At 37.8% G+C, this 14,085-nt stretch overlaps 1 protein-coding gene and 1 pseudogene across 4 annotated transcripts in view; both read right to left on the bottom strand.

Moving 5' to 3' along the window:
- Positions 1 to 4,267: 4,267 nt before the first annotated feature.
- Positions 4,268 to 11,103, bottom strand: LOC110167562 (B-cell receptor CD22-like; annotated as a pseudogene).
- A 1,663-nt stretch (positions 11,104 to 12,766) lies between these two features.
- The window catches only part of tmem131l (transmembrane 131 like), a 33,697-nt gene continuing 32,378 nt past the window's right edge, over positions 12,767 to 14,085 (bottom strand). For all 4 annotated transcript variants that reach the window (XM_055158159.1, XM_055158157.1, XM_055158158.1 and 1 more), the window contains exon 34: positions 12,767 to 13,279. In XM_055158159.1, the coding sequence (XP_055014134.1) occupies positions 12,971 to 13,279 (309 nt within the window). In that variant the 3' untranslated portion in view covers positions 12,767 to 12,970. The remainder of the gene's footprint in view (positions 13,280 to 14,085) is intronic.

Consider the following 14,085-nt stretch of genomic DNA (forward strand, 5'->3'; position numbering starts at 1 on the left):
TTCAATGCCTGCAGGAGGAGTCACTGATTTACCCAGATACCACTAGAAGAAAAATTGTGATTGGTCCATTTCCATTCCATTATATTACCCTTTGTTTCCCAAGAAACATTAGTCCAAGTTTCTAACAATGATCTAGAAATTATTACTAGTGTGGTGTTTATTACTCACTGAATAAAAAATATTGAAAAAATATATTATATAATATAATAGATTTTTTCTTGGGCCTTCACTGAATACCTTGAAGGCCCTGAGGGTTCCCATCTGACTCCAGTTATGTTTTTGAGGAGGTAACAACATTATAACATGACTTAAAGCTCACAAGAGTCAATTTTGCAATAGTAGAAAACATACCTGCAGTGTCTACAACAATTTGGATCTTATGGTTGTAAAAGGGCCGGTAACAGTGGGATGTCCTTGATGAGACAGCTCATAAGCTCCTCTGGACTGGGGCAGACCTTGTACACCTCAGTTGCTAGGCTCAGGAGCAGATGGTCTTTGGGAGAGCTCACCGGACTCTGTTCAGAAACCTTCGCACAAAAGGAAAAAGTATTTTGTTTAGGTTTAAGTATTTACCCTCTTTCACTTCTTATATTTTTTTCTATGAATGAAACAGAATTTAACAGCTTTAGTCGATTTTAAAGCACTAGTATATGCATTAAACCTTTGAAATATGAAAGTAAGCAAAATAGTCCTATCATAATTTTCTTGTACTATAGAAATTAAGGTTTTGTATGTATGGTTTTTGATTTTGGAGACAATTAATGAAGAAAATAGTTGTTTTTTCATTTTCTTAGTTCTGTTTTCATTTTTAAAAATGAATGAACGAATGATACACGTATTCTTCATCTTCCCCCTTTCTGACTGGTCAACCCCTCCCCTACCCCTCTCTACAAGTGCAAATCAGTTTTGCTACATGCACATCACAAGATGTGAGCTTTAAACCTGCTGGGTCCAGATCCATGGCTGGGACACATTTGAGAAGTTGATCGCTGAGTTGTAGTTGTATCTGTCATTATGAATGTGGCTCTGTTCATGCAAATATCAATCTACTCATTTATTCATATTTTTCTTCACAATTTAGATAATGGTATGCCAATGGTGTGCCAAGGGAAGATCATGGTGTAAATATAGCTTTTGTGAGTCAATATTAAAAAGATGTACATAGAAGAAACATTACTTAAATTCTCTTACAATATTTACCTTCATAAACAGATGAAAGAATTTGAAAATGTGTGAAATCAAAAGTCAAGTGAAAAGCAGCCTTGATACGCCCAACAGCCTCTGTGATTCTAGAGATACAGGATTAAAGACAATTGTCAGTTAATGGTGCCAGTTGTGGTAATTTTGCTGCTCTTGCCAGATTAGGAGCCAAACGTAGGTACTAACATGAGTAGTGACCTAATGATGAAACATTTGAGACTGTGAATGTGAAGCAATTAAATGGGCCTGTAGTATGTGTAGATGTGTTTTGTTTAACTGACACATGGCAAAAGGAGAAATTCAGTTTGTCAACTGTACAAAATTGATTTGCTTGAATACATTTATCAACTCATCCAAGCTACTTCTTCAGTTCTGACTGACACATATGTAATACACAAAGCATGCACATTTAGGCTGAGCTGTTATCTTACAGAAAAGACTGTGTTGGTGATGTGATGTGGTAATACATGAAGTTATCCAGTGTGTTTTTAAAGTCCATACACCTTGGCAGGATGCTTTATATTATTTCAGGCCTAGAAGTGCCAATCTGTACTGAACTAAAGGTAAAAGGAGCTGTTGTAATTTGAAAATGAGCACTTGATGACATCCCAAGGTGGTACTTTGAGCTTTGGAGATGTAGGCCGACTAATAATGCAGGATTTCTCAGCGATGTGTGAAAGAAAGACACAGCTCCAGGTATGTTTTTGAGCTCACAAAGCTCACAAGAGCCAGTTTGCATGATAAGAGCTTTAAATGTGATTGTGTAGTTTTTCTGGTGAAGGGTCTGCCACCCACGTGTCTCCAAGCCTGGAACGTCACGCAGTAAGGCATCCAAAAGATCAGTCTCCATGGAAACAAAGGGGGTGACACCATCGGACCAAGTTACAGGCATCTGTGGAGAGACAAGCCTGCTTACAAGGTAGAAAGAAATCCGATTGAATAATTGCTAAATAGATATGTTTAATCTCATAATGTGGAACATTCCAGGCAAAGACAAAACTTATCCGGATACATGTAGTAGCAGATCCTTCTCACACTAGAAAATGGGCATATTGCACATTTAAAATAGAAATGATGACATGTGCAAACCTATGATATTTCTCACACTTTATCCCTTAGACATCATCGTGTGACTGAGGCTGGTGTTTTGTGAAGCTGAGAGAGAAGAAACAGACTCAGATGGTCTTTTCTCAGTGTTTGGAGGGGGTCTGGCCTGGGGAGTAAATTAGTGTAGGATTGCCACTGCTTCCATATGCACTTTAAATCAGTCATTCTGTTATGACTCCTATGTTTTCTGCTCACTTCTTACACATTTCACAGAAAACTTTGAGCCACATTTCAGCCCTGCCACTTGATTCTAGAGCAGAGTTGAGGTGGCTTCAAACGCAAAGCAAAAGTTCCCTATAGGATCCAAAGCACGTGTTGCAGCTGCTGCGACATAGCTGTATTTACTGGGTGTAAATACAAATGTGCCACATACACAAAGTGACAACACAACTCTTACCTTTACATCGTAGTCGAGCTTCATGGCTCAGCTGCTGTGGCAGGGCATCTGGGGAAAGTGTGTCGTGGAAATAATTCAATCTACAAAACAGATTTTGCTATTTTTTCATTTGTCTTTCTTTTTTACATTCTTACTAATTGGACATGAGGTAACTCCATTACAATTACACAGCAACCATATTGTTTACAAAAGCCAAAACTTGTCTAAATTGCACAATAGTTATGATTACACATAGGTGGGACCAAGTTGTTGTTTTGTAAGTCTCAAGTAAGTCTCAAGTCTTTGACCTCAAGTCCGAGTCAAGTCCCAAGTCAAATACAAGCAAATCCAAGTGGAGTCTCGAGTCACTGGCCCATAAGTCCGAATCATTTGCTTTGAGCTTCAAGTCATTTCATGTTTTTAAACCAAAGTACCAAATATAGCTTAGATTTTTTGGTATTTATATGACTTGTAAGCTAAATTGTACTTAAAAAGTCATGGTACATAATTATATATGAGTATTTATATAAGAGTTTTAGAAATGCAAATCTTTCTTTTTTAAATGTCTTGAAAAGATCTCAGTGTGACATGTCAGGATAGAAAGAATTAAGATTTAAAAATGCTAAAAAATAGTTATGGTGTCATGTAGAAGGAAGGATCATGTTCTATGTAGTTCCCTCTGTTTTACTTTATTGTCCTGTATATTACTTTAGTACATTTGATGACACCATATCACAGTACTTCAGTTACATCCAAAGTAACAAACAGAGAAGTGGACATGGTCTAGTTTGTTCCTGTAAAATTAAGCACCACATGTATCAAATGTAAAGAGAAAAGTATTTTCTAAAAACATATATTTTTTTAGGAGAAGCATCAAGTCTTCTCAAGTCACAGGGCTCAAGTCCGAGTCAAGTCTCAAATCACTGACCTTCAAGTCCAAGTTGAGTCCCAAGTCTTAGTTCATTTTATCAAGTTAAGTCAAATAGTGACTCTATCAAGTCTGACTTGAGTCCAAGTCACGACTTGCGAGTCCCCACCTCTGATGATTAGACACAAAAACAGAACACCTTTCTTATGGCAAATGAAGGTCAGGGAAATGTCTTTCTTGTCTCAAAACATTTAGAAAGAAAATATGCGTGAGCACCATGACTGTGCTATAAGGAGAGTAGGAGGGGTTTAAATAGAACTTGTAATTTTTCTACTTTTTGAATGACTTAATTCAGAGTAGCGAGAAACCATTAGTGTAGTCAGGTTTTCTGGGGCTCTTCAGGGTGTGGCAGGCTGCAGGTGAATTTGATGCACTACTGTGGCTTAAACACATCCAAGTGCTTTTAGGTGCTGAATAATTGGGCCTATTACACAAAGGAAAAGTGTCCTTGGAAGAATCCAGCATGTGCACAGTTATGAGGCACAACAGCAGAGAAAACATACTGCAAACTGGCAGAACCTCCTGAAACTTTCTTCATAGCCCTTTTGTTTTTGTGAATATAAACTCAAAAAAATAGAATGAAAAGTTAAAGAAAAGTAAAGCATTTTGTTTTCTTGTAACATTTATTCAGTGGATTCAATATCACATTAGGCCTATATATATTATATTCTACAGTACATACATTATTTACTGAACACACTCAGATATTTTTTACGTATCTGTCTTAGGGAGTCTCTAGCTTCCACCGGCCATCCAAGAACATTAACAAGTAAGGGTGTGTTACTTAGAAACACAGGAAAACACACAGTTTACTTGTGTCTTTTGAACTGCAAATGCTCCAATTCTTCAAATAGTATTATGTTAGAAAATGACATTATGTTAGAAACTGACTGAAACTAATTTCTAAACTCAAGACTAAGTTACAGGTCAGATGTTTGGAGATGACCCTGCTCATACTGCTTAAATACTGTTGAGCAACACTTTTTCGTTTTGTGTTGATTTAATTTATTTATTCCTCTATTTTATGGTTTTATTGATTTGATTTCATGCCATTGTTTTTATAATGTTTAATTATTGTTTCATTGTGTGTTTGTTTATTAGATGTGCTATAGAAATTAAGTGGACTTTGCTGGAATAAAAACACTTATTAACCTATTACAGAAATGCAAGATATGTTTAATGTCATACTGTGGAACATTCCAGGCTACACAATTACATTTGGATGGAGAAAAAATCTTTAAGAAACAATGATATGAATGAATAAGATCTGAACATGCCCCGCTCTTGTCTGTCTTCTAAAGCTATAGAATGGAAGTGAACACAGCAGCAGATGGCAGTGTTTACTCACAGCACGAATCATCTCCACACGCATAGTCCAGATAAAAGCTCCTATCTTCTCACTCAACTATCACACACACAAACTCTATAAGTGAATATATTGTTTTGAGTAAATTACTTCTTTACTTTGGCATAAAGGTTTTGAGAGTCATCTTCATCTTGTCCGCTGGTCTCTACAGGCTTTGAACCCTGAACCTGGGAGTAGACAGTTTCCTCTTCTTCTGCACTGGGGACGTGTTTAGGAGTCACATGAGAAAAGTTAAACTCCCCATAATGGATGGTTTCTTCTTCTGTGGTTTTAGGCTGGGAAACCTTGACTTTGGAGTAGACCGTCTCCTCTTGTGGTTCATCGTCTGGATTCATATTTGAAGCATCTTTAAAATTCATGTTGGAGAAGTCAAGTTCTCCATAATGGATGTATTCTTCCCCTCCTGGTACAAACGTCTCTTGCTGCAACACACACACAAACATGCACACACACACGCATGTTTTAGGTTTGTTTTTTCTCTATTGAGACAAAAATGTGTTTCACAGATTTTACCTGTACGTCTTTAGGACTCCGGCGTTTTGTGAAACACCTGAAAAAGAGCAGTGAGGTAGTTGTATAAAATATGTTTGTTGTTTGGTTTACATGGTAGTTAAGGGGAAATAGGAGGAAAAGCTTGTAAAACTACTCCTTTAAACATGTCATCGTGAGTTTGAACGCATAAAGTCACTGTCTCTTGCCCCTTACCAAATAAGTTATCATCTGATATTACACATTGTAAGTGTTGGTGTCACTTCAAGGTCCAACAGCTGATTTCTGTCTTTGTTTACTGGTCTGTGCTGTGTTGCTTTTTGGTCAAACAAACTGACCTTTCACAAATGCCTGTATTACCACAGACTGTTAGTAGATATGTAAATAATCTTGTAATGACATATTACGTTGGATTTCCACCATGTAGCCTTTAAAAAGAGGAAATTGTTAACACACTCAATGTTTCCAGTCACACTTGACAGTCCTGTTGCTGGTTTTTAGATTCCACCATTTGATGTTGTCATAGTCCCAAATGGGGACAAGAGCCAGATCTTCTGATTCATTACATTGTACTTTGTCATGAAATATCCAAAAGATAAATTCACAAATGTTGAACCTGATCATTTCTATTAGTGACTAGACCCAAGAACTCACTGTATTACAAGAGAAATCTCCATTTTAGTAATATTAGTTTAAGCTGGCACCCATCTGTATTAAATAATATTGGCTTAATATTGACCAATATCCTACTGTATAAAACTGTATACAAGTATTAGTCCAATGAGGTTAATTTGGTCTTCTGATAATTTATGTTATTAGGATCTTTTTTCAGACCAAGAGTTTGTTTTCATGCCTGACAGTTTCAACTGCTCATTAGTGGTCTTCCTCAGTAGTGGGGGCTGTCGTCCCGCCCCCACCGGTAGGGAGATAGCACCAAAACCTGTATAAATCAGCTGACCAGACACGTCACAGCAACACCACGTGACCACTCTGAGGAAGACCGCTAGTGAACAGTCGAAACGATCAGGTATGAAAACAAACTCTTAGTTTGAAAAAAGAACCTAATAACATGTATACAAGTATTATTATTGTTATAAAGTTACTCACCAGACAAACAGACACAAGCAGATGAGCATCAAAACTCCAACAACTGCTCCAAGAATGGCCCCCCATGGCAGAGCACCTTATAAAAGCAGTAACACAGTTAGGAATGCACAGATACTGGTGTTGGTCCCAATACAACAGACAAACTCCTGAGCTACAGCAGTGTCAAGTTCCACAGAGTCATTATGACAATCTGCATGGACCCACAAGGATGTGTTTAGGCTCCACTCTTGTTCACTGAGATCACATGTGAAAACTGAACTGTGAATTCACAAGAAAAAACTTCAGAATCTGCACATTCTTTTTTGAGACAAATATGAATTTCAGCATCATTCTGGGTAACATTTTTCTTTCATGTAATGTAAAGTTTACAAACGCCTGGTGAGCTTCAAACAGTTTCCAGTGATTATAATAGTGCTCTTTATGGTGACATACCTGTAATACTCAGTGTAATGGCTGGAGATGATTCATTTCCAAGTGTATTTGAGGCCACACAATAGTACTGTCCCTGTTCAGTGATGTTGAAGGTGTACGTGTGTCCCTGGCTCACATTGACTGCTCCCTGTGAGTTGTGTCTGAACCAGGTGACGTGGTGGACAGGAGGATTGGCTCTGCTGGAGCAGCTCAGAGTCACAGACTGACCTGCTGACAGTGGACCGGCCGGACTGACCACAACAGCAGTGTTTTTAGGACCATCTAAGGGCAGACATGGTGGATGGATATATTAACATCAAATATGTTTTTAGTGGCCTACATTACTAAAGTGACGTCTTTTAAAGGTGCTGTACCCGAGTCTCACTGTCTTAAAAATGTGAATAATAGAACTAGTTAGTTTAAATTATTTGTAGAGGTCCGATGTTATTACCATTCCAAGCATTCAAATTATTCACTGCAATGATTAGAAGTACTCAATCTGAATGTCAACATGTATGTGTACTCTGACCCAACCTCTAGGCCACCATGTTGCAGCCTTCTACTCAGCTGTTGCTATAGCGTTAACTTACGTGTAACATTGAGAGTGATGGTACTGTGTGTTGTTGTGAATCCTTCAGTCATGGGATAAGCAGCAGAGCAATTGATCGTCTTTCCATCATGAGCATCTGTCAGGTTGAGTTTGAGTGTGATTTTAGTGATATTTGTCACAGTCCTGTCTGTGTTGGTCTCTGTGAGGTTGGCAGTGTCTTGGTGGAGGTTCCATGTGAGGAGAGGAGGGGTGCGTGGACAGGGAGTGACAGCTGAGCAGGTTATAGTCACCACCTCTGTCTCTGTCTGTTTTCCAAAGACTTCTATGGACGGGACTCCAGGAGCGGCTGAAGGGAAAAACAAGCAAAAAACTGTTTATGCACCTTTATGCCAGCTCCAAACCCAAATATATGTTGCCATGTTGCCATTTGTTACAGAAAATAAATGTGTGTTTATGTTGAACAGTCAACTGTTCACAGATATAGGGAGGCATCTCTCTTGTTCCCATGTGAACAGCCCTTCTGCCTCTCTGATGCTTCATCAAAGCAGTGTTGGGTGTATTTAGAAAGATGTTAGAACTTTACCAGAGTTTGGCCTTTTCCATTCAGAAGTAAGAGACAGAAAACCTACCAGTGATTTGCACATTAATGCCTGGAGATGATTCGTTTCCAAGTGTATTTGAGGCCACACAGTAATAGTCTGATCCTTCACAGATGTTGAAGGTGTACGTGTGTCCCTGGCTCACACTGACTGCTCCCTGTGAGTTGTGTCTGAACCAGGTGACGTGGTGGACAGGAGGATTGGCTCTGCTGGAGCAGCTCAGAGTCACAGACTGACCTGCTGACAGTGGACCGGCCGGACTGACCACAACAGAGGTGTTTTTAGGACCATCTGAGGACACACAGATACGTTTAATGACACACTGTGGAACATTTTAGGCAAAACAATGACATTTCCATAGAGACAAACAGGTGGACCCTTCACTCGAAATGTTACACAGTGCACCTTTAATACATTTTTTCACAACATATCACCAGAACAGACATGGGTCCATCAGTGTGGTTCACTCACATGAGACACTGAGAGTGAAGTTACTGTGGGACATTTTGAATCCTCCGCTCACAAGGATATGATGCATTACACTTTATCACCAGCCCATCATGGGCGTCTGTCACAGTGATGTTCTGTGTGATTTTAGTGATAAATGTTCTGTCTGTGTTGGTCTCTGTGAGGTTGGCAGTGTCTTGGTGGAGGTTCCATGTGAGGAGAGGAGCGGTGAGTGGACAGGGAGTGACAGCTGAGCAGGTTATAGTCACCACCTCTGTCTCTGTCAGTTTTCCAGATACTTCTATTGTAGGGCTCCAGGGAGAGTCTGGGAAGAGAAACAACATTTGGGGAAACAACATTACAACCTAAAAAAGAGAATAAACTAAGAACTAAGCTCATGCTCATCACATGGAAGTGGAGGTTATTTACTGAACACATGTAGAAGAGTGAAAATGCCATTCAAGTATTCAGACTTGTGTAGTTCTTAAGGTTCGAGGTGTATGTTACAAGAGCACTTAGTCCACTTAAAGACATAACTGTGTCCATGAAATACTGTTTGATTGTGAAACTTCAGAGATGAAATTCATTCATTCATTCATTCAAGCTTGATTGTGCATTCAAATTCAGACAGTAGCCTATTCAATTGGCCATGGTTTTGCAGAAAGTATTTTGTCTGTCAAATGAGGTACTATATTTAAAACAAAGCCATAACATCAAAGGGTTTTAATGCATGGTTTTTTTTTTTTTCATCATTAACTCTTGAATAATAGGAAGTGTCTTACCTCTAACTATTATCTGTAGAAAGTCACAAACAGCTGTAGCTTTAAAACCACTGTTCTGTACTCTGAAGTAATATTTGTCATTATGGTTTTGGTTTAAATTATAAAACATTGTGGTGCAGTCTTTGTTTTTCAGGTTCCCAGTGATGTTCATAGGATGAGACTTACTGGGGTTTCCACTCACTGAAAATGCTTTGTCTAAATCTCCACCAAATCCATAGTCATGTTTAAACCAAATGCCAGTGACAGGATTGTTTGTGTTTATGTCTTTATTTGTAGGTAAAATTGTATAGGTGCATGGGATCCACAAACAGGAGCCACTCAGAGCCTCCATTGGACTCGGGGTTGTAATGGACAGATCATTTGGTGGATCACAACAATCAGCACCTGTAAAACATACACAGGGTTAAAGTTACAGTACAGAATATGCAGAAGTACACAGTTGTTCACCAAATAATCATTGTTGTCATGTTTTTCTTACAAAACTGAATATGTACTGTATATAGGCCTATCTAAATTCTCAAGTGGTGAACACTTTTTATGCTTACATTTAGACAGGTTGGACTCATTTTACCAAAACACTCTTGAGATCATCATTACATTTAAGAATTTACAAAAAAAAGTCCCAGTTTGGCACGTTTTTTAGGTTTCAACTTTTATTTCCTGGTTCAAAAAATTCCATAATCTTTACCTAGAAACTATATTGTACACTGAACCAAAACTCTTCTAATATTCACAGAAATGATTATCTGTCTATCTAACTAAACACAATTAGAGGAAAACACCTTTGTTTTCTTGAAATCATGTTTAAAGTATCATAAATGTGTTTGTTGTGTGTAAATTGCACTGAACTTTTAGATAGAATCCTCCCTAGTGTGATCAGTATTTTTTAGAACTCTTTGCTTCCTGTAATTTTAAATATACTCCAACTTTTCTTCACAAACTGCTTCTCAATTTGTGTAAAACTCTAATACATTTACTACAGTCAGTGATTATCCCACCAAGTAAAGCCAAAATTACAGAATCACCAAAATAATACGCACTTTAATAAACCCTCTCCAAACCCACAAATAAAACAAAAAATAACCCTAAAATTCATAACATTATAATAGGACTTTTATATTTATTCCACCTGGACTTTTCTTTTAAACATAATAACAAGTCCCCTCTATTGAGAAAAGATTCAGCTTTGAAATAGGAATTGTCAAAACCCAACAGTGTGTCAATCGGACAATCCTTCCAGACACCAGCTTTACCTAATCTTATATTTATCAAAAATATTTTTCAGATTTTCCTCTGTGCAGAGCGTGTTCCCCATATTAGACTCTTATAATGAAAGTAGATCAGACTCTTATAATGACAGTAGATCAGACTCTTATAATGACAGTAGATCAGACTCTTATAATGACAGTAGAGGAGACAGAGTTCCCACACAAATTCAGTTTAAACTTGGGCTCAGGCATCATGGTAAAAATAGAACAGAACTGTAAATGAACATGTCTTGGTTGAAAAAAGCAAAAAATGAAAAGAGATTTTTTTTTTAAACTCACCTGAACACAGCAGTAAGATTAGTAAGATGTGAATAAACATATTTCCAAAGAGCAGAATCCACAAAAATAACATGTAAAATAAAATAAAGAAAAGGGCTTGTTAAAATATGTTCATCCTGAATTGTATCACTAATATAGACTTGAGTTTTGGAGAAACTACAGTTTCTCTCTCACTCCTACTAACAGTGACTTCCTCTTAGTAATTAAACCCAACTTCTGCATTTCATACAGTAATAGCAGTTGATATTGTTGTCTTATAGACAGACAAAACCACTAAATCGTAATGTCTGGTATGTTATAAGGTCAATGTTTGTTATGTAAAACATTGGTTATTAAAATCAACAAAAACAAAAGCAACAACAAAACATATTTTGAACTATTCCAAATGATCCAAGGTGCAATTTAGATATTTAGATATGTGTACTACTGTGTACTACTGAAAAATATACTTTTTGAATGTAATGTTGAATCCCATCCATTAAGATTTTTTATTAATTAAAAAAAAATTTGGTTTGATATCAAAAACAAGATCCAGATGACTGCCTTCCTTTGAAACAGTTTCTTGGGCCGTTCTTCAAGAAAGGAGGATTACACCGCTAAAATCGGTCAAGTTAGGTTACACAGTACAGTTATTTTGTCTTTGAATACATGCCAAAGTGTATTATTTATTTTGTAAATTGTACATTTGAGGTGTCATTAAAAAGTTGTCAGTATAATAAATTAAACAAAGAAACATGCAACTAGAGTAATAGAGCTTAGGTACATGTCATAATAACATTCCCCTATAATATAAAAATACTGTTTTAAATGAAGTGTTTGCACTTTTGTTGTGTCATGTTAAAAGCCAGCTAAAAAGGAACAGTGCCATCAAGTGGTAAACGAGAGACATACATACATTTTCAGTCGCCTGGTCAATATGACAATAAAGTATATGGAAACATCAACAGCATAATATAATCATTTCCAATTCATTATTATGTTTATGTAATTTTGGCTATGGAAAATGTTACGAATTTTCTGAGCATAAAGCACAGTAGAATGATGCAGTTGGAGGAACTGATTAAACAACTGAACTTATCACAATAAAAGTAATGGAGCTCAACAGTGACCACCTGCACTGCACTACATTTTCCATTCATTTTTCCCATAGACTTTTCCAAAAAATTTGGTTATTAAGAACATGAAGTAACTTTACGAGAATAAAGTCGTAATTGTAGACTAAATTTGCAACTGCTAGCCTCGTGAGCTTCATTTGACTGCATAGATTTGATTGGAGCTGAATGCTAATGGGTCACACTCCTGTAGACCGCTTAACCTATTTAGACAGTAATCAAAAAAGATTTAGGGGCTGACACCGGCAAAGTCAATTGGATGCAGCTCCCCCAGACTAGTATATTACTATTATGATTTTGACTTAAATTGTACATGTTTGGAGAAAGCAGCAGCAGTGGCAATAACAGTACCCCCCATCTGGCTTTTGCTTAGGCTCACCTTAGCTCTCTGGTCTTCTTCCGCCAGACAGCAATAGCATCCAGTATTGTTTTGTGTGAGAATGGAACATGGCCGGCTCAGCTAATTAACTCAAGCTTTAAGTGTCAAACACAAAATAATCACATAACAATGTCTGGAAAGAAACTAACAACTCTGGATCAAAAAATTATCGATTTCTTGTTTGTTTTACTTTATCTAATGTAATTTTTTATAGAATTAAAAGTGATGAAACTGTTGAAAATGTATCTTATCTCATGAGCCCTGGTTTGATGTCTCACAGGACCTAAGCCCTACAGTACAAACTACTATTTGGATACATACTGGACAGTTGTGGGCTTTGGAGGGAAAATAAACAGGCAATTCAAGTACAAAACCTTTTTTTTTTATTTTTCTATGATCAAAACTGCAAAACATCTAGAAAAATATACAACAAATGCTTAACCTTTCACAACATTGAACATTTGAAAATGGGAACATAAAAGAAGGAATATTCACATTTTCCCCAATAACAATAAAAGAACATTCACTTGATTTCCTTTGTTTAACATGTCGCATACATGTGGGTGTAGCCTAGACGTCGCCGCAGTAGCCCGAGTCGTTGGACAGCTGCGAGTTGGAGCTGCGGTTGGACGAGGAGTTCCAGATGTCCAGATTCATGTGGGGGCCAAAGGGGTTGAATCCGGGATAGTGGGTGGGGCCACAGGGGCCTTGGGGCTCCCTAGTGAAGGGCGAGCGGGGCGGGGTGACGGGGGACACAGGGGAAATGGGTGCTGAGCGCTCGGGGTGAAAGTGGTTCTGGTACGGCTCGCTCTGAGGAGTCCAGATGGAGCCAAACAGACTGGACATGGGTGACAGGCTGCGGGTCCCAGAGAAGAACGGCTGTGGAGACAGCATAGGCACGTCAATACAACTCTGCTCTCTTTACATTGGTGTTGTTTTACCTGAGAAACTGCTTTGTTGTTTATAGTTCCTTTAGAGCTTCAGAAAGCATGAATATTCTTTAAACATCTGTCATCATGTCCACTGATAAATTAAGGGCCAAAGCAATAAATAAGTGAAGTTGGCCCTTTCCTGAAATAGATTTTGAGTGGTTTTGATGTATGTGCTAGGGATGGGCATTCGATGAAATTTTCTTAATCGATCGTCAGAAGAATTAACGATTGATTATCGATTAATCATTAACGTTTTTATATTAAAATGATCATCATTAATATTACTATCTGCACTTCTAATCTGCATAAATAAATTCAACTTTACGACATATAATCCGTAACGACTCTAGAGCCACATCAATCCATTTGACATTATAATGTGTTTAATTCAGTTTTGCGCAGCTCTCACAGAAACGAAACTTAAAACTGCATTGCTAATTTGCATAAACTAAGCGAGGATTAAACTACAGCTCTTGTGTCGCTGATGCGGTCAATTTCTGTTGGATTAAAAGATATGACTCAGTGGAATACAGGTTAGTGTGACCATATTTGCGTTTTTCAAAACCAGGACATCGTACGGGGGGTGGGAGGTGGGGACTCGTCATCGACATTGAGCGACTCTCACCTGGTAAAGCTTTTTCCCACTGGACACCGAAACATATGTGCTGCTTTATACACTGTGCACATGGTCTCCCACTTGTCCCGAACGCAACGGAAAGCGTGGAATTTCTGGTACAAATCTTCGTTTAATAC

This window comes from Boleophthalmus pectinirostris, unplaced genomic scaffold (assembly GCF_026225935.1).
Source record: "Boleophthalmus pectinirostris isolate CB_2022bp ecotype Guang Dong unplaced genomic scaffold, ASM2622593v1 HiC_scaffold_22, whole genome shotgun sequence".
NCBI classification, from domain to species: Eukaryota; Metazoa; Chordata; class Actinopteri; order Gobiiformes; family Gobiidae; genus Boleophthalmus; species Boleophthalmus pectinirostris.